Raw genomic sequence first — 27,430 nt, 5'->3', positions numbered from 1 at the left:
CAGCATCATATGCCTGATCAGAATTAAAATCGTCTGGTTTACACTACAGACTAGTACAATGTCAACTTTGGGAAGTTGGACGTCTAAATGCTCGAAATCAAATGTTTTGGAAGCGTGTGGACTGGAATTGCGTATGTGTTTGCATAACATGTTTGAATGTAGAGTCACTGACGGCGTTGTGGCATACTGGCCTGATTGTAATGCTAGGAGTTTGGCTCCCACTCAGTGATGATGTGAGTGGTTGTCTGTCTCCATCCAGAATGCGTCTTGTCTTGTGTGTGACTGACTGGCAACCGGTCCGCCGGAGTATCGTCCGGCTTTTGCCCCAAAGTCACTTGGGATAGATAAGCATCATAGGCTCCAGCTCCCCATGACCGTGAACAGGTTAGGTGCTATAGAAAATGGATATTTGAAGGTACAGTTTTCTTGAGGGGGGGGGGGGGGGGCACCAACACGTTCCCGGGGGTGATCCAATGATCAGGTAATATGATTAAAAACACTCTTTGTTCATGCTCCTTCCCTCATTTGATGTAATTCCTCTGACACGTTGGCTGGAGGCTTCCTTCCATGCGACTTTCATCCGTACTACTGTGTTTACTCCGCCTGCAGCGAAGTGCTCGTTATTCCACTACATGAATCATTCTTGGGGTCAGATTCCCCTGCATCAAGATATTTATAGGATATTGTCACAAAGGCTGCACATGGAGATGAGTCTGATTTCAGTTCTGGGTGGAAGGATGACAGCAGAATGGAGCGTGTGCAATGTGCTCTACCCATCTCTAGAATTGTGATGATTCGGTAGGGGAGTTGTTTGCAATTTCGAGAACATTTTCTGTAATTCTGTTCAGTTTTTTAGTTTGTGTCTGCTCAATTGTATATGATTTAAAAAAATAAAAAAAAATCAGTAAGCCCTTCTCTGCTGTCCAAAATACTATCAAAAGCACTGACACACTTTTCTAGCCTAAATTCTATTTGTTTCTGAAAATGTGATACATTATCTACCAACATTCTATTCTCTTCATTTCATTGCGTTTCTATGTGTATGCGGACATTCGATTTTTTTCGTTTGTCCGATCAGATTTCAGCCTCTGTGTCTGGTGTAACTTTAACTACATTAGCAATGGGACTTTTGTCTTTCTCAAATTCACCATGGTAACTGTGGCGTAGTGGTGGAGGCATTAAAAGTCGGATTCAGTCCATACTGAAGGCCCGGGTAAGAAATGCACGTTCCGCACTGAGTAAAACGGTGGCCGGTCCCGTCATCTGGAGCAGTTGAGAATCAAAATGTATATCTACATGACAAAAGGATCATAAATCAAATCGATCAATTCATAACATTTCATGAGCGAAGGTTAGTTTTTAGGTTGTGAATGAAGACCAACGCCTCTGATAGTGATCAGCCAGCGGAAGAAGGCCTTGCCCTGACCGCCAGCGCTGTAGAAATACGTGCGTGCGCAAATACCGTTGCCGAATCTGATCATTGCCGAATTTCGCAGCGCCATGGAGCCGAAGGAGCCGCGAGAAGGGGCTCATTTTGTGGGGAAGAAAGACGACCTGATGAAAGCAAAGCGCACGGTCACAACACTGGAGGATCGGGACGTACTCGTCATCTACCACCAGGGAGACTTCTACGCTTTGGACTACTACTGCTATCGTGAGTGCACTTCCTGCAAGTTGCTGTCACTGCAAATGGGATCCAGTCAGAAAATGGCATTCGATAGTCAGACAACGGCAACAAAAGCGCAACTATCCACGCACGCCAGACTTGCTGGCAAGATGATGGAACAGTTTGTGGAGTTGATTTTCATCGGAAAAGGATTCCCATGTTTGTTGCGCAACGCGCTGACGATCACCTTGCCTGTCTCGCAGATGCTGGTGGAAAGCTGGAGACTGGAGACATTGAGGTGAGCTTGTTTGCGAGGAAGCAGACATGATGGGATTTGCACTAAATTTACCTCTCAAGCGTGCCCGTGTGTAAAAAGCCGATGAGACGATGATATTTTTTCACCGCACAGGAACTGGGTGGCACGCTGTGTATAATTTGTCCCAAACACAAGTACAAGATTTCCCTTGCCAAAGGGGAAGGTTTATGCAAGACCGTCGACAGGAGCCAGAAGCCACCTATGCCCAAATGGTTCTCAAAAGGAGTGAAGCAGCGGGTCCACACAGTGATCCAGACCAACGGGGACGTCTACGTGCAGCTCTCCAACACGCCCGGGTGGATCGAGTCGGACTACTTCCAGGGAGAGGAGGGCAAAGAGAAAAGGGCCAAAGCTGAGGCCCAGGCCCAGACCGACACCGACGAGGGCATGGAATCTTCCTAATGCGTGAGGAAACTTTACAGTGCCTCCTCCGACCTCCTCTGGCGTTCGTGTATGGACATCAAATATTGTTTTAGACCCCAACTTTTATTTCGTTGGCGCACAAGCAGTCTTTTGGAAGTTAGCTGACTTTTGATGTACATGACATTAATCCCTAACCCGAGCATTGTTTTGACACTCACTCTTTTGGACAGCATTCATTTGGACTTTTAAAACAGGAAATATTATGGTACATCATTTGCAGGATTACGCCCCCCCAAAAAAAACTCCAAAACCAATAACACCTAGAGGGATGGTTTCAAGGGAAAGTCAACCCAAACATCTTTTTTTCAAGAATATGTTCTATGCAGGCCCACTAGCATTCTGATAAGTATTGCGTTTGTGGAATAAGAGTTACTCCACCCGTTTTTAGCCATTGCAGGGGGCGGCCATTTTGTCTTCTTTCAATCACAGCTGACCTGTTTTCTGAAGCTGAGCCGTGATTGGTCGTTACCTGAGCCCTGGGCGGTTGTGATGTCATTTTCAGTCGACAGAAGTGACAAAATGGCCGCCCCCGGAGATGGCTAAAAACATGTGGATTAACTCTTATTCCACAAACACAATATTTATCAGAACGTCTTGTTTCAACTAGTGGGCTTGCATAAAACATATTCTTAAAAAAAAGATGTTCGGGTTGATTTCCCCGCTTTAAAAGAACCAATTAACATTTGGTGAGGAAGCTCATATTGGTGTCGATAAAGGAATGTACTTTTGCCATTTGAGTAACGATGGCGTCAGTGCAAGCGTCCACCCATCAGAATCATAATATCTACAAAAAAATGGACATCAAGAGAACATCAAGATCGATGAATTGTTTTTACTATGCCTTGACTAAAATTGTAATAAAAGAGTTGGTTGTTGTAATTAGCTTGTTATTGATATAAACAAAATGCAGTGAAACCGAATTTCTGAAAGTATTTATGCCAAGAGAGACAAAAAGAAAAGTTAAAGCTGTCTTTTGGGGGAAAAAAAGCGATCGTTTGGTCACTGTCACTGGCTGAGAAAATTCTGGATTTAATTCCTCAAATTGTGCAAGTACCCAATAAATACCATTGAAAAGTAGTTCTTTCCTAGAACATATTTAAAGGGGACCCTGATTGTTCAGAAATGTTTGCCTCATGTAATTAGACATATGTTAATAAATGACGAATGCCTTATATTTGCCGTTTGGCATTGGCAAATTCACCTATTTGCAGATGTTTTTAAATGGAACATACCCTCCCCTTATTTGCTGCAAACATCTCACCTATTCACAGTTTTTATGCTGATGTCGAAGCAATTCAAGTATGACTTTGGCACCATTTTGTGGCATCAAGGTGTCACGGAACTATGTTGAAGACAATTGAGGAGTTCTATTAAGACAAAACGTAATCTTGTGGCATCCGTGTAACATTTTTGGTGTCAATTATTTGTCGTTTTTCGCTACTCGGGTTATGTGAGACTTTGAATACTATCCAGAATTGGGCCCTGGGTTGTGGAGGGCATGCAGCGGACTGTCGTTAAAAAGTTATGGCATGTGAAATATTCAAATGTAATTATGCTTTCAAATGTTGTCAAATTCATGGTCCACTAAGGGCCGTAGTAACGCTTAGCACGAGAGGGTTTTGATATGGTTGAGATTTCCGGGGTATATGAGAGGGTTTTTTTTTGTGAGAGTTTTTTCAGTGTGTGTGAGGGTTTTTTTTTTGCAGTTTTTGTAAGAGGATTCAGCATGTGTGAGTTTCTTTTTTTTTTTTTTTTTGCTTTGTGTGGGAGGTTCATTTTGTTTGGTAAGTGTGATTTTTTTTCCCATGGTTTTGAGGGTTCATGTGAGGGTGTTTTGGGGTGGAATTTGAGGTTTTTGGTGTGACTGAAAGGTTAAATGGTGGGTGTGACATGAAATCATGGGGTGTGAGAGGTTTTTTTTTACATAGGGTTTTTTTTTTGGGTGTGTGGGGGGGGTGAATGTGAGAGCTTCTTTTGTGTGTGTGAGGTAGCCTAATGTTATTTTTGGCCCATACAGCACCTCAATTGGTGAACGCAACCCTTCCCCCCCCCATTAACCTCAAGCTACACAAACCATCAGTAAGTTAGAGTTCGTGTTGCTGAGTCAGGCGAGGGCTTCATTCCTTTGACCCGCCCCCCATCTCTCTCTCTCTCGCTCTCTCTCGCTCGCTCTCTCTCTCTCTCTCTCTCTCTCTCTCTCTCTCTCACTCTTCCCCTTTCTAGTTGCCAGTCAGACTTTGTTGTAGTGTCCGACGTCATGAACGTGGTCTGGCTCCCGGTACGCGAGGCGGTGCTCCTCCACGGCGGTTAATTGCTTGCCCTCCTCACCGGCAACCTGTCAGTGTTTCGCCCTCAGAGTGTTGTTCGCCACAGTCCCCCACCGTCAGCCGTCTGCTCGCCGTCGGGACAGCACCGGCTCGAGGCTCCGCTTTGATGAATGACGAGCGAGGCGAGGCGGGGGGATGCCAGTTAGCGAGCGCGGGCTCCACCGGGACCAGCCGCCCATGAGAGCCGTTGGCGGCGCAGCGGAGCCGAACCGAGCGGAGCCGTGGCTCACTGCGGAAAAAGACGAGCCTGACTGCCGCAGACTGGCACCGTGAGCGGGACACGCTCCGCGGCGTAGAGCGAAAACGGCACCGTCAACACGATGTAAGTTGCTGGCTGCCTACAACTCGTTACGAAGGCGTCACGTAAGGACGCGGTCCCTTGAATGCAGCACCAAGTATCCACCCGTCCATCCGTCCGTCCATCCGTCCATCCGTCCACCCGTCCACCCGTCCATCCATCTATCTATCTATCTATCTATCTATCTATCTATCTATCTATCTATCTATCTATCTATCTATCTATCTATCTATCTACACATCGATCCATGCGAAGTAATAGATATGCAAAGCTTATTAAGTCAAATACAATTGCATATTAAGTTCAGTCTCCCGGGTGTCAAAGTTCTTTTCCTGTTATGGTTGCCCTCAAGGGGGGCAGTCAAAACACTGAAGCCAGATGAACATTATTTGAATAAAAAAAAAAATCAACAGTTTTATTCCAAAATAAATACAGTAATAGCATTTGGCTAGCCTGACGTCTGCTGCTCTTTTGGCGAGTGGCTGAGGCAGAATTCAAATAATTGTGCACACTAATAATCACCACATCATGTTCAGATAATTTGCCCTGCGTAGGTTTTCATCATTTGTATGGCTAAATTGTGGCAAGCTTGCACGGGCCACAAAAAAAATGATCACAGGCAGGGCTGGATCTGGCCCACGGGCCTCTAGTTTGACACCCGCGCTCCCAACTGCTCATCTTTTACATTCACCCACTCCTATTTTTTAGTCTCTACATTCAAGCGCACTTGAGTGTCCGTTTCTCGGCATGCTTCTCTTACGAATTTACACGGTCGGCCACCGTGCGTACTCTTCAAAGAGGAAATCCTTTGTGGTGTCCGATAAACGATCAAAGAAGGTAAAGGATGAGAACTCGGTTGAATTCTTTGTTTTCGCCCGTCTGAGGCTCCCTGCCAAGCTCGTCAGTGGATGAGGAGCAGGAAAAAGGAAGCCGCGCTTGCTCAGGGCCGTTTCGTCGTGTCCCTCAGGTCCATTCACATCGTGGCTCTGGGCAGCGAGTGCCCCTGTGGAGTCGGGCCAGGGGAGGAGATGATGGGCCAGGGCCAGCTGCAGGGAGGCCTGCTGTGGAGCTACTTGGGCCACGGGGCCCTGGTGGGCCCCAGCCACCTGGAGAGCAGCCTGCATAACCCGGCCTTCATGGAATACACCTCACGCGTCTTTGGAGATGTCACCATCGTGGTCCACGATTGTCCCAGCTGGGTAAGCCGGCATGGCTGCTTTCCGACTTTTCCCTATTATGAGCATTATATCTTCAGGTGTTCATACCGTATGTGCGAATGCCGCTGCGAATGGTTGTCTGCATGTGTCCCGCACTAAACAGGAAGTCAAGCACAAAAAAGACAAATCCAAACAAAAATATGTTCCATGACTCTCCACATTCTGATGAATATTGCGTTTGTGGCATATGAGTTAAGTAGCAAAATCCACCCGTTTCGTAGCTATCTCAGGGGGCGGCCATTTTGTCAACAGAAGTTGACAAAATGGCTGCCCCCAGAGATGGCTCCAAACGGCTGGATTGTGATGCTTAATTCATATTCCACAAACGCAATGGAGGCGCATAGAACGTATTCTTGTCAAGAAAGTTTTTGTGTTGACTTCCTCTTTGGAACATTTTGAAAACATTTAAAAGTAAAGGAATAAAAGTGGGTTCAAAATAACCAAAAAGGAAAAAAAAAGATGAAAATTGTTTAGACGACCTTAAGGTATGAGGGGGAAAAAACAAAAGTTTATAAGTGGTCCTAATATGCACCACAATGGCCGCAAAGATTTGCCGATTCTCTTCACAACGTTAACAACGCCAACGTGAGCAAACCGCTGCGTCCTGGGCTCTCTTTTGTGGAGTTTTGTTCACGTGCGCAACACCGCAAGAGTGCAACCAAAAGATAATCGCTTGGCCGACCGAAGTGACGCCGCTAATGAAACGTGTCGGCAAAGTGATTGGCTTACTTTGTACGCTGCTTCCTTGTCTTAAGACGATCAATCATTTTCAGTTTCCAAGGCCTGCTGTCTTTCCAAACACTGGTTGCAGGTCGGAGCGAGGACTTTCAGCGCGCTGTCCTCAAACGTCCCCCAAAAGCACGAAAAAACGTTTTTTGTTTTGGTTCAAGCACACGAATTGGAGAATTGTCTTGAATTTGCAGCAGTACGGCAAGTGAGTGCTCCTTTGTCGAGCTGTCTAAGCCTGGCAGTAGTCTGTCACTCGTCTTTAGACTTCTTTTGTTTTTATTCAAATGACTCCAAGTGCTCTGCCGGTTTTGCCAGCTTTTTGATTTCAATCCGTTTTAAAAAAAAAAAAAATCATTTTTTTTAGAGGCTGCAAAGGCACCGTTGTGATGGGAACGGCTCGGCTTATATGAGGTCCCATCCATGAGTAAAGTGCTAACGAATGTGATTTGCGCTTCTTCCTGTCCAGGACTTGTTGGACAGTGACTGGGCCGGCGTCCGTAAAGTTCTTGAGCAGGCGGACATCCTGGTCATCAAGTATTCGGTGACCGACAAGCCGGCCTTCCAGCAGGTCAGGAATGGCTATGCCCCGAGACTCCGCCCACTTCTTCGGCACTGGGGCGTGCCGGTCATCTTGGTCGCCGTTGGAGCCAGGCTAAACGGTGTGTGACTTTTAAATGCGTACTTGGTGCATTTATTATTTTCATACAACTGATGAGTCCTTTACCTGCTTGTGTCAGCAAAAACAAGACTTTGAGAGGCTCCTCATTATAATCCACAAATGGCTTCCAGCACATTCTCAAATGTATTAGCATAGTCATATTTCAGCGCGCATTTTGATTAAGTCCATGTGTGTACTTTGTAATTGGTGCACTTGTATATGTAAGATGAGGCACACGATAAATTCAGGCGTCAGCAATAATAAGTTTGACACTCAATTCGGAAAGAACAGATTTGCTCAAATTGTTTGAGGTGTAGTCATCTCCTCAACACCAAAAAGTAGATGCCGCTCACCGGCCAGGGACTTTTTGAAAAGGCCCGTGGGCTCCTTCTGGGATCCGTGCATTTTTGAGCACCACGGAAAAAAAAGGGGGAAAAAAAAGGAGTGCCACAGCGCAAAGGCTGGTGCGCACGGCACTATATTATTGTTAAGTTACATGAAAGTAAGATATCAACTAGAAGGGCAACGATTACAAATGAATTGATCGTTTTCATAATCGATTAATTGTTTAGATTTTTTATTCAAAATGGTTCATTTGTTTGTGCGTTTTCTACATTCAAATAATGACCTGATTGTAAATCAAAGGATGGAAATTAAGACATGAAAAAAGATTAGATTCGTTGGTTAATTGACAAATTAATGGATTTATTAGAATAGTCATTAGTTGCAACCCTACGATGCGTTTGCCATTGTCAAGTTTGTGTGCATGAGTTCATCGCCATCGTCGTGAGCAGTTTGTGTGACTTGGCGACTGCACTGCTCGTGTTTTTGGGGGCCAATTTGTTGTTTCGAGGGCCGCCATTTTCAGAGCTTTGTGTCAACAAGCCAGTCAGACGCACACAGTTGTATTTTTAGCTTTTCTGCTCAACATTCTTTGAGATCTTGTCGGTGCAGCGCCGCGGAAAGATCCTCGTCGAGTTGTGCTCGCGGGACGTGGCGCACGTGCACGCGCGCGCGCGCGCCTGCGCGTCTTTGCGGAGCTGCGCGAGGGCAGAGAGGAGGCTCGCTTTGTCTCTCACTTTGTTGCTGCTACCGAGAGTCGGTTCACGATCCCCACTAATGACCGTAGACAATGACGGCTAAGCTCGGATTGCTTTCGGCTGCTCGACTTGGACCGGCGCGGCGCGGCGCGGCACTTGTGTGCGTGAACGCGGCGGCGACGCGGCCGTGAACGCGGCGGCGACGCGGCCGTGAACGCGGCGGCGACGCGGCCGTGAACGCGGCGGCGACGCGGCCGTGAACGCGGCGGCGACGTGCCATTCCGCCAAGGTCAACCGCGCGCCCTCGGGCCCATAAACGCGACACTGATGTGCCAAGTCACCGCCTGACAGACGCTCACTCGCCCATTTTCACTCGGCCGCGCGCACGCGCACGCGCACAGGCTTGGCTGAGTGCCTGTAGGTCATTAGCATTGTGATTTATCAAATGCCTCAGCACTTAGCTGTGTCCCTGCACTCATTCTCTCGCGCGCTCTTCTTTGTTCTGTCTCTCTGTGGTCCTTTTCCGTCCTGCAAGATAATCCCACTAATTTTCTGTCAGATTCTCTCTTTCTTTGATAGCTCGGCATGGCTGGTTCTTGCCAGCATATCACTGCAGATATGACTTCATGCTTGGAAATTGCACAAGGCAGCAGGGTGCCAGTGTCTCCATTCAATAAGTACAACATCCCGTGCGATTTTTTTCGATTTTTCTTTGAAGCCCCGCCTCCGATGCCTGTTCGGGCTTTCGGAATACCAGACTTGATTATATTTATTGACGTTGTCGTTTGTTAAAGCCCCGATCGCACTGAGCGGCGAACGATTGTTTTCAAAGGCAGCGAATGTTGCGTTCACGTCAGAGTTCGTTCAATGTCGCAAATGTTCGCCAACAGTTGGAGTGATTTAGTGAAGAATAGCGTTGTTACCAGGATGCCAGGTGTGGGTGGGCATTAGTCTTACCCGGGGGGGGGGCGGGGCAAAAAAGTGCTACAATGCTCAAGTAGGTCGAAATCCAACGTAGGGCTACTGCGTCTTAAAACGTGTTTTGTTTTCTCCTTAATTGTGATTCGGGCTAAACAAATAAAAGTTGATTTAATTTTGATTTCTTTATATCCTATTCATCAGAACTACATCCAGTTTTCTTTGGGTGGGCAGAGCGTGTCCGTGGGTGGGCACTGCCACCCCCCTGCCCCCCCTGGTAACGCCCCTGGTGAAGAACATTTTGAACATGTTCAAAATTGCCTGGCGACAAGAAAAGTACAGGTGAACGTCTGCTGACCGTTTGGCGGACATTTGCGACCTTGAACAAATCCTGACGTGAGCGCGCGTTTTCCATTATTATTGTTATTATCATTAGTAGTAGTATTATTATTCCTAAAACAAGAAAATGTTTAAACATGAAAAAATACAAAGACAAATAAGTGTGCCGGTAAGTAAGTTCCTTTTGGACCAAACAAATGTATAAAATTAAAAAAAAGGTGCAAATGTAAAAAAAATCAAGTATGATTACCTCGCGTAAACAAACAGTGCGTCGGATAGAAATGAATATTAATTGTCATTTTTTTTTTACACTTATGCCAATCTTGTAATCGTGGCGTGTAATCGTATTGTCATTGAATTTCTACTACTGTGCACTTTAAAAAAAAATTTTTTGGGGGGGATTTGATTCATTTCTGTACTTTTGTTCTCTTGATAAGCTGCAATGTGGCACGAAGATGCCGTCGTGGCTCCAGCCGTATTTGTGTTGAGCAGAAAAATGGAATCACATTTGAATGCGGCCATTCAGCGACGTGTCGTCCGTCCCCCCCGTACAGACGAGGGCCCCCCCTGCACGTGCCCGCTGTGCGCGTCCGACTGGAGCAGCTGCGTGCCTCACAGCGAAGGTCTGCAGCTGTCCCGGGACCTCGGGGCCACCTACCTGGAGTTACCTTCGCTTAACCACGTCTTCGTGGGCCGCTACTTCGGCAGCGTGGTACGCGCACACGCATCGCGCACACGCATCGCGCACATCTCACCTCGGGCTTATTCACTGTGAAGAGCGCACATCTTGCGATGGGGGCAATTTGTTCCCAAAGCGAAGAACGGATGATGTAACGACTTCTTTCTCAGGCTTGTTTTGGAATGCGTCTTTTTCTGCATTGTTCAGCTGGAGTACTTCATGATTCAGTGTCTGAAACACAAAGCCAAAGAGAAGCCAGAGAAGAGGCGAGGGAATAAAGTCAACGAGCTTCGTCCGCCTCACTTGGAGCAACCAGGTCAGAGGAAGAATCTGGTATCCAAAACTCAGCATTGTATTTGAGTGGCATGTGGACATTTTTTTTTTGTTTTTTTTTGTATATTTGTTGGTCTGACTGTATTCCCCATTCGTATCCAGTAGAATGACTAGATCGACATCTCAAGATTACAGAGCCATAAAAATCCCAAAAAAAAGTTGTGCTAAGGCCTGGTCCGGATCGATACGTCTTTTTCCGAATTGGAAATTAGAAGCGAGATGAAGTGTGAGGTAGGCTGCCACTAAAGTCGGAATCAATTTCTGTCTGGAATGTTTTCAGCACCAGACTGAGAAGAAGAAGAAAAAGAAGAAGTGTGTTATTCTGATGCAGCCGGGATTAGACAAAGATGAATTCATCCTGTCTTTGAGCAAATGAATTGAATGACTGTTGGAATTTGATTTGACATAATACACTAATGTGCTGGCTTGCGTCCATCATCTTCATCACCGATGTTGTTTTGACGCTTAAGGGGGAACTCAAACTCCCCCCACAAGTCTCCGTTGCATCACCGCCACGGATTAGAGAAAAAAAAAAAAGTGCAAATTTGCTTAACATGAAGACGAACAGCTTCAGTTTATGACGCTCCCCAAACAAGCAGCTTTGCTGCATTCAAATGCGTCTCCTGGACCTGACAAGCGTGCTCTGTTGGGTCGCCATCAGACAACGGACCTGGCCTGTGAAGAAAAAAAAACATCTTGGCTTTCCTTCGTACGCTTTTTACCCAAGACAACTCAAATGGATGAATGTTGAAGATTGGCGTGTCAAAAGTAAAGCGCTGCTCGCTTTCAGCCAATCGCTAGCCAACCCTGCAGAGTTAGCTGATAGCAACTCAATCGAGTGTGCTTTTCACGCACCGAAGAAAAGACGCAGAAAGCACAACAAAACGCATCTCCAGGGACAAAGCACCAAATTGGACATTCTTCCGTTTTTAATTTCCTGCATTTTTATGTTCTTGAAACATTCTTCATTTTGAGCGGCTTGCCCCCTCGAAATCACCCGAATTCATTTCGAAGCACTCCATCCGCTGTCCATCCGCTGTCCACGTTTTGTCCTCTGACATAACCGCTGACGTTTTGCGGTCCGTCAGCGTTGCAGGGTTTATTGCCGCTTGTCACCCGCCGCCATATTTTACCGCCTCACTTGCTCCGATTCCATGGACTGCCCAACTGCGGCCAAGAGGACGGACGACCAAAGTTGACAGAGAGACATCGTTGGATTGTCCTTTCCCTCTCTCCCATTTGCTGTCCATTCTCTTGCTTGTTGATTTGAAATGCATTGCTGAAGCTAAGAAATACTTTCAGAGTTCTTCTGACGTATCAAAATGTTTCTTGATGATTGATTCTTAGCCCAAAACAGTTGGTATGGGTTCCAGAATTGATGAGGGGGGGAAAAAAAAAAAAAAAAAAAAAAGAGCCATCCTGTTGCTCACTCTTACCTGGCGCTCTTCCTCCCTTTTGCTCAGCTCGTCTTCCTCCGATTCGAGTGGAGGAGTCGAGCTTCTCGCAAGACATGCAGTGGCTGTTGGAACGCGGCGTGCAGTTTGCCGACGTGGCCTTCTACGCCGGCGACTCGGGCAAAGAACTGGGATGGGCTCACGCGTCCGTGCTGTGCGCCGTCAGCCCGTACTTCCGACAGCTGCTCCTGGGGCCCAAGACCAGGTGGGGGGGTGGAGGCGCGGCGCGGGCGCTCACCACCACCTCCTCCTCCTCCTTTGTGGCCAATGTTGTCTTGCTTTGACAGGGAGCGGCCTGTGTCGCGCTGCGTGTGCAGGGAGAGGGATGCGGCCCCTCACTCGTTACTCTCCACCTGGGAGGGGGCGATCACGGACGACGTGGCTCGCTCCGACGGACACCCGGCCGCTCGGCTCTCTCGTCTGGTGGTCAAGGATCCTCTCTTGTGTATGTGCTTGTGGGAGACGCTCATGTTCATCTACAGAGGTAAGGCAGCACCGCGCCAAACCCGTCGGAATGGAAACTAGGCCAAAACAAGTCGTGGTGGTGGGAGATTTGTTCAAGCGGTAGTGTCACACGACGAAATATTGCGCGCTGGGGGTGAGGGGGAATCCGAATAATATAAACTGAATAGAAGCACAACATTTCTCAGGTTCGGCTTTTCTCATTCTCTTCAAGAAGATGACACAAACATTTATTTATTTATATTTTCAAGAATCTGTTCTATGCAGGCCCACTAGTTGAAACAAGGCAATATGATTCATAAGAAACATGAGTTAAGCAGCAAAATGCACCCGTTTTTAGCCATCTGAAGGGGGCGGCCATTTTGTCACTTCTGTCGACTGAAAGTGACATCACAGCTGCTCAGGTAACGACCAATCACGGTTCACCTGTTTTTTTTAGCTGAGGCCACGATTGGTCGTTATATGAGCCCTGAGCGACTGTGATGTCATTTTCAGTCGACAGAAGGGACAAAATGGCCGCCCCCTTCAGATGGCTAAAAACGGGTGCATTTTACTGCTTAAAGCGGAAGTCAACCCAAGCATATTTTTGTCCAGAATATGTTGCCAGCAGGCCCACTAGCATTCTGATAAATATTGTGTTTGCGGAATAAGAGTTAATCCATCCGTTTTCAGCCATTTCTGGGGGCGGCCATTTTGTCTTGTGTCGACTGAAAATGACATCACAACTGCTCACAATGACCAATCACGGCTGACCTTTTTTCTAAATCTGAGCCGCAAAACGCACAATTCATCAGAATGTTTCAACTAGTGTGCCCGCTGAGAACATAATTCTTGAAAAAAACAAATGTTTGGGTTGACTTCCGCTTTAATTCATATTCCGCAAACGCAACATTCATCACTTTCATGCACGCTCCTGACATGAGGACCAAGCTGAGCAAGACAAAGCTGAGAGTTAAAGCGGCGTCTGAATTTTGTCTCGCTGGAACACGAGGGGGCAAGTTTTGCTTCTTCTTTGCCCCTGTTTGAATACCGACTGGCGAATGTCAGACGTGACGTCTGAAAAGCTTGCGCGCTTGCTGCCGCGACTGCGATCAAATCGACGTAACGGAATGCCCGCCCGCGCGCGCCGTTTCGCGTCTGCCGTCGGACTTGGATGCCCGGCGACGCTTTTGCTCGGATCTTCCCGGGCGATGCCAATTACGCTGGCCCTCATCCTGCGCTTGCCTGCCAACCGCGGCGCAAATATTTGTTGTTGTGCTCTGCCTGCTTCAAGTGCAAATGGAGATGAAAGCCATCAGAGTGTCGCAGCTACGTTACACTTAGATGACGAAAGCGTCCAGTGCGCTTTGGCGGCCGGCGCTCGTTTTTCTGCAGCTGTCCGATGTTTCGTGTTACGCCAGGGGAACTTTGAGCTGGAACGAGTCAAATTAGAGGCCTTTAATAGTCGGTTTGGTCTTTACTCACACACGGAAACATTTATCATGCAACATTTTCTGTTCACTTAGAAGATAAATCTTTTTTTTTTTTTTTTTCAATAGGAGGAAACAACCCACAAACAGAGCCAAAGTGATGCATAGAATTTGTTTTATTATTAAAAGCCTAAAAAAAATGCAAATCACACTTTCTTTTGTATGCATTGCATGCATGCACATATATTATACGTACACATAATATTCCATCAATAACCATCCATTTTCTAAGCGTAGCATAAACTATTTTTCAAATGTAGCTTCTGTGACGAACATGTACGCCCAGATAAGCCGTTTCAAAAGTTTTTTTTTCACCATTAACGTGACAGAACCCGAACAACTCAATTGTGTTTTTGTAATCTTTCAAAGGGAGGAAATTGAAAACACTAAAAATATTCTGGCATTCAAATGCATCGTTAAATGGGAGCCAGCGCACGCCTGCCACCATTTAAAGTGCCTCTAATCAACCTCACATCCGTTTCAGATGTTCGGGTAGGCTTTTCCTGGCATCTTTCATTTACATATTATGATTCTAGTCTTGTAATATTACAACTTTATTCTCCTTCAATTATCAGGCTTTTTTTTTTTTTTTTAAATGATGACTGTATTTTTGGATTTATTCTCAGATTTTTTTTGTGGGGGGGGGGTGTTGAGTGCGTGACGCTTAATAGCTTTCCTACTAAAGCCGAACCGACCGCGTTGTGCACCTTCCTCACATGTGGCACAGGAAGGAAGCGAGTGAGGATGAGGAGGAGGAGGAGGAGGAAGGCGGAGCGGGGAGGATAAATAGCGCCCGTTTGTCGCCTCTGAGCTTGTGCGGCGGGCAGCCGTGGGCAGAATATTGAACGGCACGTTTCCTCAAAACACAGCAAGGAGGGTTTAGCAAATGACCCTTGACCTCACATGCTGATTCCAATTCGGCGTCCAACCTCGCATGCAACACAAAACAGTCAATTGCGACATTTGTTCTGCATTTGCCCGAGGAAACAAGCTAGGAAGCGCCTCCGGAGCAATTGTTGCAAGGTTCATTTGTTTGAAGACTGCACACGAGACTTTGCTCTTCATTTTAGCGGATTCCCCCCCCCCCCCCCTTCAGAATAATATCATGTATGTGTGAGGGAGGGAAAAAAATAATTTCACGCTCTGGTTGTCTGTGTGTGCGCGCGCGCGTGTCAGAGAGGCCATGATTTGACTAGGTTGATGCTAACTGTGTAAGACTCGGTGGCTCCTTTTGAAGCGTGCCGCTGACTTATTTGATTTGTCAGTGGCTCGCTAGACGATCTGCAAATGTATCACATGTTGCACACTAAGAGATTGTTGCATGTCGGTCAACAGTCAGATGATGAATTGAGGCGGCCACCAAATGACTGGCCTTTTTTTTTTTTTTTTCCCAACCCTGTGACTGATGTCTAATTTCTCTCTAATCGTTTTTTTCAATGTAGGGGGGGGGCAGAGTACCCGGCTAAAAACCTCGCCATGATTATCGTTAGTTTTATAAATGTAAGATGTCATTTCAAATGTTTTTTTTGTTTTTTTTCTCTTTTTTTTTTCCATTTTCGTTGTCGTTAATTTTTCGCAGTTTTCTTTAACTATTGATGGCAGCTGCCTTCATGAATCTTCAAGTCCTCAAATTTTAACTCGTAGTTCCAGAAAATATCATGATCACTGGCGGAGCTGGGGGGGGGCAATACACCTAATTTAAAAACAACAAAAAAAACTATCGTGTTCTGAATTTTCTAACTGACCAATTCCCAGAAGATAAATTGAAAAAAAAAACGTTGAAGCTGAACTGGTGATCGTGCCCACTGCAGATGATATAACACATTTTGCGGGAATCTTTGACAATGCATGTCAGTCAGCTATGCGGGTGTCCGACTTTGTTGGTCGCGGCGGCGCAGACAATCGATGCGCCTGTGGATGTTTTGTAGGAGCGTGCGAGTGGGAGCATCTGCAGGAAGCCTTGGAAGAGAAGCTGAAGAACTCGCTGGCGGTGGCTCAGCTCATGGAGCGCATACGCTCACTTATCGGCAGAGAAAGGGTGAGTTCTTACAAGATGGTCGCTTTCCGTACCAAATAAGAGGTTTAAGTCCAGTAACTCTAGTCTGTGATACGAGAAATCTTTGATTTTTAAAAACATGGTTTTAAATTGGCCTTCATCAGCAGGATCTTGTTTTGACGTGGTGCTGTTATAATGAGCATATTTGCATAATAAGTCATCATAATCACCTCCCGGATACGGTGGGAATTAACAGTAAATAAACAAGACGTGCTCTCGAGGGAGCCAAAGTCGATCGGTCAGGTTTTAATACAGCACATCAGGCATGAAATTCATGGGCAGGATTTCTTGCTCTGAATTTCGATTCAGGTGGCAGGTGGCCTGTGTCCCCACGAACTCTCAATGTACAGAAGGAAGGATGTCTTAGGATGTGCCAAGACGTGACTTCAACATCATAAAGCCCCTGAAATGTCCTGTCACAATACGTTTGACGGATATTACACAATCGATGACCTTGTCCGCACTGCGCCGCTTCCACATGCTGTGAAAAATACCAAATGTGCGATCTGACGAGAGCCAATGCAACAGCTGTATCAAAGTAAACATATGCACTGGAGCAGGGATGCTCGATATCACTTTTTTTTTTTCACGCCGATACCAGGACGAGTATCACTCTTTTTGTAATCACTGATACCTCTAGTACGTTTGATCAAATTTCATTTAACACAATGACGAGAAATTGTGAACAAAGATCTTTCTTCCTGATGCCGATAGTTGGCCGATGTGTGAAGCTGCCGCAGTATAACGCCAGCTACTGCCAAGCAGGACTCACCCCATGTTAGCTTTTTGTTGCCTCAAGTATCGGTGGCTAGTAGCGGCGGCCGCCACGAGTACCCGATACCTTAGAATAAGGCCCAGGGGTGAGGACCGATACCAGGTATCTGCCCGATACCGATACCTGGTATCGGTAATCATCCCTGCTTACCCTGTATCATAATAACTACATTTATACTACATGGTTTATGTGAAATATTTTTTCTCTCGTGGCACTATTCGGATATGCAGGTGCAGAGAACCCCCGCTTACTCGCGTTAAAAAAAAAAAAAAAAACACTTCTTGGAGGTTGTAACCGTTTTTTTTCGAGAATTTGGTGGGTTTAACAATATATCCTCAATTTGTTTAATAGGGCAAATTCCACGCAGATTTCGGAGCCGTCCTGGTCCCTATCCCCCACCGTAGTCATTCATATTTTTATGTTCATATATCGATTATGCATTATGGTTAAAAGTCAACATTTTGAAATGTCTATCAAATCAGACTCGGAGCTGCAGTGCACGCGAATGAAAAACCTCCGACCGCATCAAAGCTAATAGCAAAATGAATCCCTTCGCGTCATTTGAAGGCGATCGTTCGACAAGCACGGTTGACGTTGTTGTCGCTGCAGCCGAATATATTGCGAGCGCTCACGTTGCGGAATAGCACAACGGGCGGGGATTCCAAAGGAAGCCTCTCCGCTCTCCGTTTCCCGCCTCTGTTCGGACGCGTCGCCATCCGACTTACGCGAGACGATCAGAGGCGGCGGGTGTATTCCGCCGGGGACGTGGGCTAAATGTGGAGAATAGCAATTGCCTTCCTCGCCTTGCTCGCCTGTCGTCCAGCTCAGGTGCTCACCGCTCACTGTGTTCTCCTCCCCGGGCTTGTTGTGTGCATGCGCAGGGCAGCAGAGAGACGCCGAGCGCACGCGCAGCCCAGCCGGGCCCCCAGACGCTCGTCAACCTCTTCAATTCCCCTCTTTATTCCGACGTCATCTTCATGGTGCAGGGTGGGTTGACTCTGTCATCGACATTCACACACGACAGCAAGGTCACGTTTGATCAGACTTGTTTGAATTACGAGCTTGCTGACGGGCCCGCTCGGAAAAAAAGACGATAAGCGCAGATAAAACGGTCCAACGGACAAGCTGTGTTCATCCATTTTGTGTTTCGTCCCACGTATCGTTTTTAAAAATAAAAAGTTTTTATAAAGGAGCCCCTCGATAACGAGATGATAACAAGGACAGCGAGACGCTCTTCTCGGTTTGTTTCGGCGAGGTCAAAGCAGTTCAGGATTATTCTGTGAGGGTGTTCCGTTCATATTTTGCAGAGCCGTCGCCGGCTACCAATGGCACAAAATGTCACGGCTAGTGCGCAGGTGGCCATTTCTTGTTGATTTCAAGAGGCCGTTGGCAAAAATCGTTACTCATAACCGCAGCTCAATCGGAACACCTTTTTTTTTTTTTTTGCCCTGCCCGCCGCTGCCACGAAGCTCAAGGAGGCGTCCGTACAGTACGCTGTACTTGCATTGCTTGACTTTGACTCAACAAAGTTTACATGACACCGTCTGAGCAAAAATATTGCTGGGTAGATTCGATTCTGGCCACAAAACCTTGCGATGCAAAGCAATCGGCAAATATCGCTTGGCCTCTTCCCATTGACTGTGTGTTGTGTTTGTTCAAAGGGAGTGTATTGCCGGCACACCGAGCAGTGCTGGTAGCGCGTTGTGACGTCATGGCGGCCATGTTTAGCGGCAAGTACGCAGAGGCCCGGAGCCGAGTGGTGCCCATCCACGGCGTTTCGTCGGACACCTTCCTGTCCTTCCTGGAGTACCTCTACACCGACTCTTGTTGTCCCGGTACGTCCACTGCATGCTAAGCACGTCGCAGCGGCAAAGTCGTCTTCGTCCGCCCTCATCAACTCCTCCGATGGAGTATGTATCATGGTGAAACGTTGGCTTCATGTTTTATTCATTCAAGCTCTCTTGGGCTCTGCGTTTGAATTTCAATAAGTCGGGGGGGGGAGAAGAACGCATTTATAACCCTGCGCTTGGTCGAGAGCGGACCTCCGTCGTGGCTAAATCCTAATTTGGATCGGCGGCAAGTATAAACGCTCGTATGAGTAACGATGTCCTGCAAATCCTCAATTTTGGCATAAATATTCATGCAGTTAAAAGTAAAAAAAAAAATTAAAAACACTCTAGATAGGCGCCATTAGTTATCAGCAATTGGCCGATGCGCCACATCGGTCATGTATGCCTCTGTCGTGTGTCAGTGAGACTAGAAAGTTTTCAAGATGAAATACAGTACATTCCCCACATATTTGTGATTCACAAAATGCAGATATCCCAAGCCTGTCTGCAACTGTTTGCTGAAAAATTCACATATTTGCAGCTTTTGTGCTTTTTCTGGAATGCCCTGAAAATCTTGCCGAAGCACTGTCAAAATAGGAAAGTAGTAGTGGGTGTCAAGCAAGTTACACGTTGAAGTGGGACATCTCAACTCAAGAGACAAACTTTTTCCATGTTGGCGAGGAGCCACGTTTAGTCACAATAGTGACGGGGGCGCTTTTCGAATATTTTTGGAAGACGATGCCTGTAATCTGTTCAATTAATGATTCAGAGGGATTGTCCCACGCCGGCGTCATATTTGGGAATAAAACGCACGACGTCCACCACTCACTTCCGCGCGTCGATAATTGTTTGCCTGCGTCTCGATCAAATACACCAAAAATGCATTCGACCCACTGCGCCTGGAATTAGACCTGCTTTTTGCGAATCTAAAATCGAGTCTACTTTTTGCCACCAGATTTGCAGATGCGCCGGGGGGCGAGGCAGACACGCCCAGTGAGGAGTAACGCGTCAAGCAGTTTTACAAACATGCCAAAGTAAACCTTGGTCCCTGCACGAAAATGACGATGCGTCCACTTTTACGCCAAGCGCAGACCACTTTCTGTCACCAAACTATCCGACGCGTCGGGGGCGAGGCTACTTTGCGCACTGGCCCCAAACGTACGAGACTTGCCCTGGCACGAAAATGAAGTTCTGCCCGTTTTTATGCCGAGCGCACGGGCACCAGTCTACCAAAATGAGGCCTAGTTCGGAGGTTTCACTATATATGTTGATAATGAAGTATTTTTTTGCAATTTTGATAAAAAAAAATAAAAAACAGTGGCCCTTCTATTTCAAGCATCCCGTTAATAAGCAGCCATGCCAGATGAAAAATGACTCGAGTGTGCCGCTGCAGTGTTTTGCTGGAGGCCCCGCTCGCTCCAACACAAGCACAGATGACAAGTTGCATCAACCATCTGTGTGACCGCAACATGCTGCCGGTGTCGCTCCCCGGGGGGTGGGGGGGAAATGCTCAAAAAGAACAGCGGTGAGCTTCATCTGAACAATTTTCATTTTGCATGACAAATGCTTATTTTCTCCAGTGATGACGCTGATGCGCTTACCACGACATCAAAAGCTCCCATGCAACCGCAAAGCCATGACAAACATTATCACAGCAGCGATATAGCAAACACGCTTGCCGCTGAAATAAAAGCATTTGAGGACACTGCCGACACATTTCTGGCAACGTGAGACGGAGACGCAGGCCCCTTAGTGGTGCGCTTGGCTTGATGCAGCAGCAGCAGCAGCATTTTGACTGATGTCCGCTAATTATTGTAATCGCCTCCGTGTGCTACCACAACGCTTGTCCCGACAGGAGAGGATTCATTTACGATATCCGAGCGCTGTGTAAAATAATTCCTCACAAACAATATAATGACAATGCCATGGTTTTTTTTTTTTTTTTTTTTTTAGAACTCCCAAACCAACCAACAAAGATGCAATTTTGTACAAGGAGGATGAGGAGGTTATGGTTTCCACGCATAAGGTTTCATTTTGCGTATGAAGAATTGAAACTAAAAAAAAAAAAAAAAAAAGCCCAGAGGCTGCAGCTTCTCACTGTTGTGTAAGAGCCCAGAATTCAAGGGCAAAGCAAGGTTACTTCACCAAGGAAAGGAGGATACCACTTGACGCATGAGCATACAGAACATGCACTACGTTCTGTGCAAATATACAACAGTATGTTCATTTCATAACTCTCAATCTCATGCCGCCGGAAATAAAAATCTGTATTCAGGATGCCACTGCAGCGCACGCATGCAAGCCAAATGTATTCGAGGAGGATGTTAAGTGACAGCAGCCAGGTCATGTTAGGAGACATTTTTGTTTACGTACCTTGTGGCATTACGTAACGGTGTTGCACGCACGCACGTCTGCCTGTCAGCTTGTCATTTGACATCTTGGCAAAAGCAACAGGATGCTTGCCAGCAGAGTCAAGCAAGAGCTGAGGACACACCTGCGGAATGTGCAGCTGTTCACCGCGTGAGGTGGTTTTGAACAAACCATGAAGGAAAGGAATTATTTGCAATAAATAGGTTCTATGTAAGCCCACTAGTGCCGCAAGGCATTCTGATCAATATTGTATTTGTGGAATATGAGTTAAGCAGCAAAATGCCGCCAGGTTTTAACCATCTTGGGGGGGCGGCCATTTTGTCACTTGCTGTCAACTCAAGATGACATCACAGTCGCTCAGGTAACGACCAATCGCGGCTCACCTGTTTCCTGAAGCTGAGCCATGACTGGTTGAACAGTGATTCTCAACCAGTGTGCAGTGGCTCGCTCATGGAAATTATCCAAAGGTCAATTATTTTGACCCAAAAATATATATTTACAGTTACAAAAAACAGTTGTATTTATTTATTCTAAGCACGTATAGTGACAGGCAAAACAATAAAATGTTCTTCCACTAGGTGACAGAAGGTACATAATGACGCTGCACTTTTCATGAATCGTTTTGCCAAGTGGTGTGCCGTGAGATATTTTTTTTTTCCAATGTAGAATATGTGCCTTGGTGCTGTAATGTATCCCCCGCGATGAATGGGGCTTCACAATATAAATTCTAGCTGTCATTTTTGGGGGAATCTGCACTTCCACGACTAATATAGTCCCGTCGTATTATGCGTCTTTACAGTATTGATATTTAGCCACTTGGGGGCAGCGTAAACAACTGTAAACGTACTACAACCCCAGTCCTAAAAATGTTCGAGCTCACTTTTTCCCAACCTTTATTGAGCCAAGGCGCCTTGCCATCTAATGGAGGTGCGTTTAATTATTCTGCCTGTCACATATGTCGTTGGCATTGATGATGACGGAGATTCTAGCCGTATATCTCTAGCTAGCTCGCTAGCTAGCTAGCTCGCTAGCTATCCAAGCGTGCTCTGGCACACTGTTTGGAAAATCACAATTGTAGCTGCCAAAATGTCAAATGTTTGTGAAATGTGGCCCTCTCTACTTAACGACTGCACCAATTTCAAGGTCAAGGAAGCGCCGGGCTTGTTTGTGAGCCGTGTGCCATTTTTTCATGCCCATCAGAGAATTCCGTGACCTGTTTTGCCCTGTGAGTGAGAAGAGTGAGAACACTGCTCACCTCGCAGGTTTTCCCGTGAAATGTGTCACCCCTCCGCAGCACTCTGTTGTTGTTGTTTTTTTTTCTGTGGGTAGCCAGCGTGTTGCAGGCGATGGCCGTGCTGGTGTGTGCCGAGATGTACCAGGTGAAACGGCTGCAGCATCTGTGCGAGGTGTGCGTTTGCGCGTACCTGCAGAGCATGCCGAGCAGGGAGCTGGCGTCAACCGGCATCAGCGTCATCCGACTCCTCCGACGGGCAAAGGTCAGCCTTCGGTAGAGACCCAAGCTTAGAAAATCGGGTTTGCCTTCGACTCCTCGCTTGAAATCGGTGAGCACACCTGCTGTTGTTTGACAACGAACCGACCGACCAGGACATTTGTCGAAGAGGTTCAAAAAGTAAGAATTCCTTCTCAGGGAGTCCGGACTGTGTAAATGCTCAGTGGGCCAAATTCAAGTGGGACATTGGCCACAAGCAAGTGTCGTGTGTTCCACGAGCAAACAAAACTCCATTTACTGAATGTGTTCAAGCGATGAAATTGTTTCCTCTGCTCAACAGTGTCACAATGCCGAGCAGCTGTACGTGTGGCTCCTCCACTTCATTGCCAACAACTACCTGATCTTCAGTCACAAAGCGGACTTCTTGGAGCTCTCAGGTTAGTGTGCGTGACATGCGACTAGTTTCATTACATGTACGCGTGTGTTCATAATAGTTCAAACGCTGAGTAAATCTAAAAAAAAAAATACAATTAATAAATGCCATAAAAGCGCAGTTATACAAATAAAAGCCTCCCATCTTACTGTACATACGTGAGTACATGTATTAGCGAGTACCTCATGCTCCAAGTTGAATCATGAATACGCTCCGTCGCTTTCAACTGGAACGCATGGAAGGCCGCTTCATAAAATCAAAGAAACTGCACTGTAGACTCACTCGGTTAGTTTATTCGCATCCCTTATACACACAAGGCTTATTTGTAGTCTTTGGACGGGCATTGAATGGCACAAGAGAAAGTCAAAGGTCAAGAGAGAGCGTAAAATGGACGTGAGGTGAAACTGTACACAGGCGTGCGTGTGCGTGCGTGCGTGCGTGCGTTCCAGAAGAGGAGCGTGAGCAGGTGGAGAGGCTGCGCTGGCCGTCCAGAGGATATCTGCAGGAGCTCAGCGAGTACCAGCAACGGCGACGCAAATTGCGCAAGTCTCGCTGCCTGGTCATGTGACGCCACCTGGATGCACAAAAAGGCCAATCGCCATGAAGGAAAACAACAAAGCACTTTGGAGTCCCTTTACCTTTTGACACTGAACGGCAACAACCGGCATCGGGAAGGTGCGCTTTGCCCTTTCAAGCCCTTTCAAGCGCTGACTTGGCTGGACAAGCAGGAGGAAGTTTGCACGCTTTCTTTTTTTTTTTTTTTTTTTTCTATTCCCGTCGCTCCCGTGTAGTGGACGCCATCAAAACGGTTTGCATATTTGAATTTTGAGCTTGGTTAGCAGCCGTCACTCTCCGAAGCTAACAGCATTGTTGGGACAATTTATTGCGCTCGTTTTCATTGAACGCTTTCCAATCTTGCACATTTGCCATGTCAAATTGGCTGAGAATGACATCATCGATGCACTACGCAGCCGAGTGCCGCATACGCCAAATGCAGCAAAGTCATCGACGGGCAATAACTTTTGTCACACTTGTATGATCAGGAGTCCGAAGTTGGCGGGGAAACGTTCGCATCCACCGATATGTTGCTACGTCGAGAACCACAATGCCTCTGGTCAAATACACTATATTTATTGTATCACTTTCTACTTTCGATTATGATTATTTGGTGCTGCAATTATTTTTCTAATATATACATTTTTTTATATTCCAACTGTACTTTTTTTTTGTTTGTTTGTTTTTGTTTTAACTACTGTATCACTGATGATTTTCATAAAAGCTTTAATGATCATTCTTGATTAAACATAAATGTTTGCTGTGCATTTAAAGGGCCACGTGAAAGCGTTATAGATGAAAGCGGTAAACGCCTTCGCCGGCGTGTGGGATGTGGACATTTTTGGGGGTGAGAGTTAGGACAAGTGCGCGTGCCATCCAAAAACTGTTTGCTGCCGGAACGAAGCCGCCGGTTGAATAAGCAAGCAATACGACAGACATCTCTTTCGCCGCTGCGGTTAAAGTCCGAGAGGTGCGTTACGATTACAGTTCGGAGCCGAGGACGGTGACGGTGGCGACGCGTAAACGGTGACGGTGTGCAAAGATCGCACGTATATGTTTCAATGTCTAATAAAAAGTGCCAGTCGGAGAGCTCAAAGTTCATATGCACAAAGTTGACTGAGTGGCTTAATTGTTTGTGAACACAGGACGGAGGAGAAAAAAAATTTGGAGGAAGAAAACTAAAGGGGCTTTTTTTCTTTTTTAAATTAATATCCTTGTGAGTCTGTTTTATACACTGAAAAGATAAGAAATATTTTGTCGGAGATAAGTGTTCTTCACAGGACAGCGACGATATTTGAGTCATCATGGATGGCATCTTTGAGTATCATTTCAATATCTGCGGGCCGGGCCGGGCCGAGCCGAGCGGCCTCCTTTTTCGGCAATCAAAACATGGTCACCCAACTTTTATGTAAATGATCATCTGCGTAATGCGAGCATCACAGCATGTTGTGAATTTCTTCCATTGGCTTATGAAGTCTATTCAACGCTTTTCCTACCTGATTCAAGTCAAGCGTGGCTCACTGTAGCGCCCCAATGGACTGCAGCATTCCCTCCAGTTGGCCACTCTTATGCAGCTCTGCCACATCACTGCCGCCGCCAACACACTCCTCTCCAATGAACACTCGCGGGACCTAAATTCCAACAGACGGCGCAAAATGGCACAATTTGCAAATCTCCCAAAAATAAAAGATCATCACCAGTGGTCCAACTTTTCCAAGCCATGCACGACTAACATATTGGCTGGTAAACCAAAGCAAGTGGCCAAAATAAACATCGGCTAAGACATTTGATGGTAAAATGACTTTTTTCAAGCACGAACAAAAAATAATCAAGTCACTTCCTCTTGAATCTTTTATGCTACGATGATTACTTCCTGCATTGTGCTTTATTTCAGTCTCCGTTTGTCCTCAACATTGTCATACTAGTAGGACAACTACGCGTTACTAGTCAGGCAACACGGCACACTCAATGACATCGACACACTTCAAAAGTGAAGCCTGAACATGACAACGAGTACAATTTTAGAACCTCACTAAAATTATTAGTACAAGTAGCACACAGTTGTCAACTATTGAAATTTTGCCTCACTGGTAAAACGTGTAACTGTATACATGTTCGTTTTTTTAAAAAAAAAAAAAGAAAGAAAGAAAACGGCTTATTATACATGGTCATTTAAAAAAAAAAAAAAAACCTTACTATACATGGCCGTTTTTTTTTTCTCACAAAACACCTTACTATACACGGTTGGTTTTTTTTCACAAAAAATGCCTTACTATACATTGTCATTTTTCTTCTCACAAAAAACACCTTTGTTTTCATTTATGCATAGTTGCCAAATTGTTTTACATTTTCAGCATTGTTAAACTGCAAATTACATAGGCAAGAAATCTCATCTCCTGTGTGCTTAGAATGTACATTTCAACATTTGACATTCCGATTGCAATTGATAAGTCGAGAAACAAATTTATTGTTATAGTCTGTAGACGCCCTGAAATAGCCTTGGGCGCCCCAAGGATAAAAGTCTAGCCCCGCCACTGCTAATAAAAAACAAAAGTTGTCCTACTAGTAGTGAGGGCGAACTGTGTACTAGTACATGGATCTTCAGACAAACAAAACTGTGGAATCATTTTGCACTTGTTTACATGGATTGTGCTGCATTCCCACAATAAAATAATGCAATGTGAGCTAGTAGTAAACCACTGATGCAGCACTGATAACGACCGCAGGCATGTTAGTGACTCATGATGACGTAAAATATTTGCATTGACGTCGCTGCTCTGGACACGCATATGCAAATTTGTGGGGGTCAGAATAGCCTCCAGTCAGGCTTACGACAGTAAAGCACAATTACGACGTTCACTTTACGGCAATTATTACACTGCATTTTAAAATCATATTTTCATTTATGCTGTCCGCCATAGAATTAAAAAACGAATGACCGCAAAAACAAACAAAAAAAAAAAACCTAATGACTTTTACAGTGAGTTAAATCTTAATTAGCTTGAAAATGATGTGTCACGTCGAGCGTGCACAGTAGTGTGAACGACACTACACGGAAAACGGCGAAGTCATACGTCCAATAATGTTCCAAGTAAAAAACTGGCATTAAACGCGTCCTTCTATGAGCTAACACTTTGATTCCGCCACCCACTAATTATCAGGTTGTACTCACGGTGCGGGCGCCGGTGAGTTCCAGGAAGTAGTCTTGCATACTGCTCATGTCTTGACGCGCGCTGATGTCAACACACTCCAGATGTCCCGGCTTGAATTTGTACTTCGACAAAACCTCCCTGGCCGTGATACAGTACGAGCACGTGGGCTTAATGAACAAGACCACTTTATCTCCTTTGATTTTAGCCTGGACGAATTTCTGCGCCATCTTGAGTTCGAGGTGCAAAACAAAGGGGGGGAGGGGGGTTGTTTGTGGGTCGGGGGAGGAGCGACTCGGCGGCGTCTTTGCAGTTGCCTCAGCTGTTTTGTGTACCCCAATGAAACGTCAACAACGTTAAAAAATGTGGAGATGTGTGGTTCTGCAGAGAAATCATGTTGGCAAGTAAAAAAAATAAAATAAAAGTACATGACAGACAGTCAGGTGGCAAGGATCGAGCTCTGCTGCGAGATAAAAAAGTGAATAATTGATGTGGACCGGGCCGGCCCGCGAATAGCAAAAATCCGCATATAATTGAAGCGCATT

At 46.0% G+C, this 27,430-nt stretch overlaps 3 protein-coding genes across 8 annotated transcripts; 2 read left to right on the top strand and 1 right to left on the bottom strand.

Annotated features, from left to right (window-relative positions):
• The first annotated feature begins 18 nt into the window (after positions 1-18).
• Positions 19-3,224, top strand: rfesd (Rieske (Fe-S) domain containing). Of its 4 annotated transcripts, none has more exons than XM_086041265.1 (4): positions 19-233; positions 1,497-1,654; positions 1,870-1,904; positions 2,016-3,224. In XM_086041265.1, the coding sequence occupies exons 1-4, from the start codon at positions 229-231 to the stop codon at positions 2,322-2,324; spliced, it is 507 nt and encodes a 168-aa protein (XP_085897391.1). In that variant the 5' UTR covers positions 19-228; the 3' UTR covers positions 2,325-3,224. The 4 variants fall into 4 exon arrangements, with proteins under 4 accessions (XP_085897391.1, XP_085897389.1, XP_085897390.1 ...); XM_086041263.1 differs by having other exon boundaries at positions 19-384; XM_086041264.1 differs by lacking the exon at positions 19-233 and adding an exon at positions 461-481.
• Positions 3,225-4,556: 1,332 nt separating this feature from the next.
• rhobtb3 (Rho related BTB domain containing 3) lies at positions 4,557-25,521 on the top strand. 3 transcript variants are annotated; one of them, XM_086039719.1, is made up of 13 exons: positions 4,557-4,994; positions 5,938-6,169; positions 7,383-7,575; positions 10,426-10,583; positions 10,758-10,866; positions 12,347-12,542; positions 12,625-12,821; positions 16,197-16,306; positions 17,981-18,086; positions 18,761-18,934; positions 22,628-22,794; positions 23,089-23,185; positions 23,631-25,521. In XM_086039719.1, coding segments are annotated over exons 1-13 (1,860 nt in total). In that variant the 5' UTR covers positions 4,557-4,992; the 3' UTR covers positions 23,750-25,521. The 3 variants fall into 3 exon arrangements, 2 of the variants coding, with proteins under 2 accessions (XP_085895845.1, XP_085895846.1); XR_015088034.1 differs by lacking the exon at positions 23,631-25,521 and having other exon boundaries at positions 22,632-22,794; XM_086039720.1 differs by lacking the exons at positions 10,426-10,583; positions 10,758-10,866.
• Positions 23,453-27,159, bottom strand: glrx (glutaredoxin (thioltransferase)). The gene is made up of 3 exons (XM_086039721.1): positions 26,909-27,159; positions 25,233-25,367; positions 23,453-23,755 (listed from the first exon to the last, which is right to left on the bottom strand). Exons 1-2 carry the CDS (start codon positions 27,113-27,115, stop codon positions 25,254-25,256), a joined length of 321 nt encoding a protein of 106 aa, XP_085895847.1. The 5' UTR covers positions 27,116-27,159; the 3' UTR covers positions 23,453-23,755; positions 25,233-25,253.
• Positions 27,160-27,430: the final 271 nt, after the last annotated feature.

The sequence above is a fragment of the Filicampus tigris genome, chromosome 9, assembly GCF_054856515.1.
Source record: "Filicampus tigris isolate MCC_2025a chromosome 9, RoL_Ftig_1.0, whole genome shotgun sequence".
Classification (NCBI taxonomy): Eukaryota; Metazoa; Chordata; class Actinopteri; order Syngnathiformes; family Syngnathidae; genus Filicampus; species Filicampus tigris.
The sequence above is the reverse complement of the archived record's forward strand: the minus strand, read 5'-3'. Positions and strand labels throughout refer to the sequence as shown.

What these genes read in the sequence shown, in the direction of transcription:
- rfesd (XM_086041262.1), top strand. Translation starts at nt 749, where the DNA reads ATGGAGCGTGTGCAATGTGCTCTACCCATCTCTAGAATTGTGATGATT. An exon ending in TCTAGAATTGTGATGATTCG is followed by an intron (nt 799 to 1,496) that starts GTAGGGGAGTTG and finishes CGAATTTCGCAG; the next exon opens with CGCCATGGAGCCGAAGGAGC. An exon ending in TGGAGACTGGAGACATTGAG is followed by an intron (nt 1,905 to 2,015) that starts GTGAGCTTGTTT and finishes TTCACCGCACAG; the next exon opens with GAACTGGGTGGCACGCTGTG.
- rhobtb3 (XM_086039719.1), top strand. An exon ending in CGTCATCTTCATGGTGCAGG is followed by an intron (nt 18,087 to 18,760) that starts GTGGGTTGACTC and finishes GTTTGTTCAAAG; the next exon opens with GGAGTGTATTGCCGGCACAC. An exon ending in CACCGACTCTTGTTGTCCCG is followed by an intron (nt 18,935 to 22,627) that starts GTACGTCCACTG and finishes TTCTGTGGGTAG; the next exon opens with CCAGCGTGTTGCAGGCGATG.
- glrx (XM_086039721.1), bottom strand. Translation starts at nt 27,115, where the DNA reads ATGGCGCAGAAATTCGTCCAGGCTAAAATCAAAGGAGATAAAGTGGTC. An exon ending in AACTCACCGGCGCCCGCACC is followed by an intron (nt 25,368 to 26,908) that starts GTGAGTACAACC and finishes GTTGGAATTTAG; the next exon opens with GTCCCGCGAGTGTTCATTGG.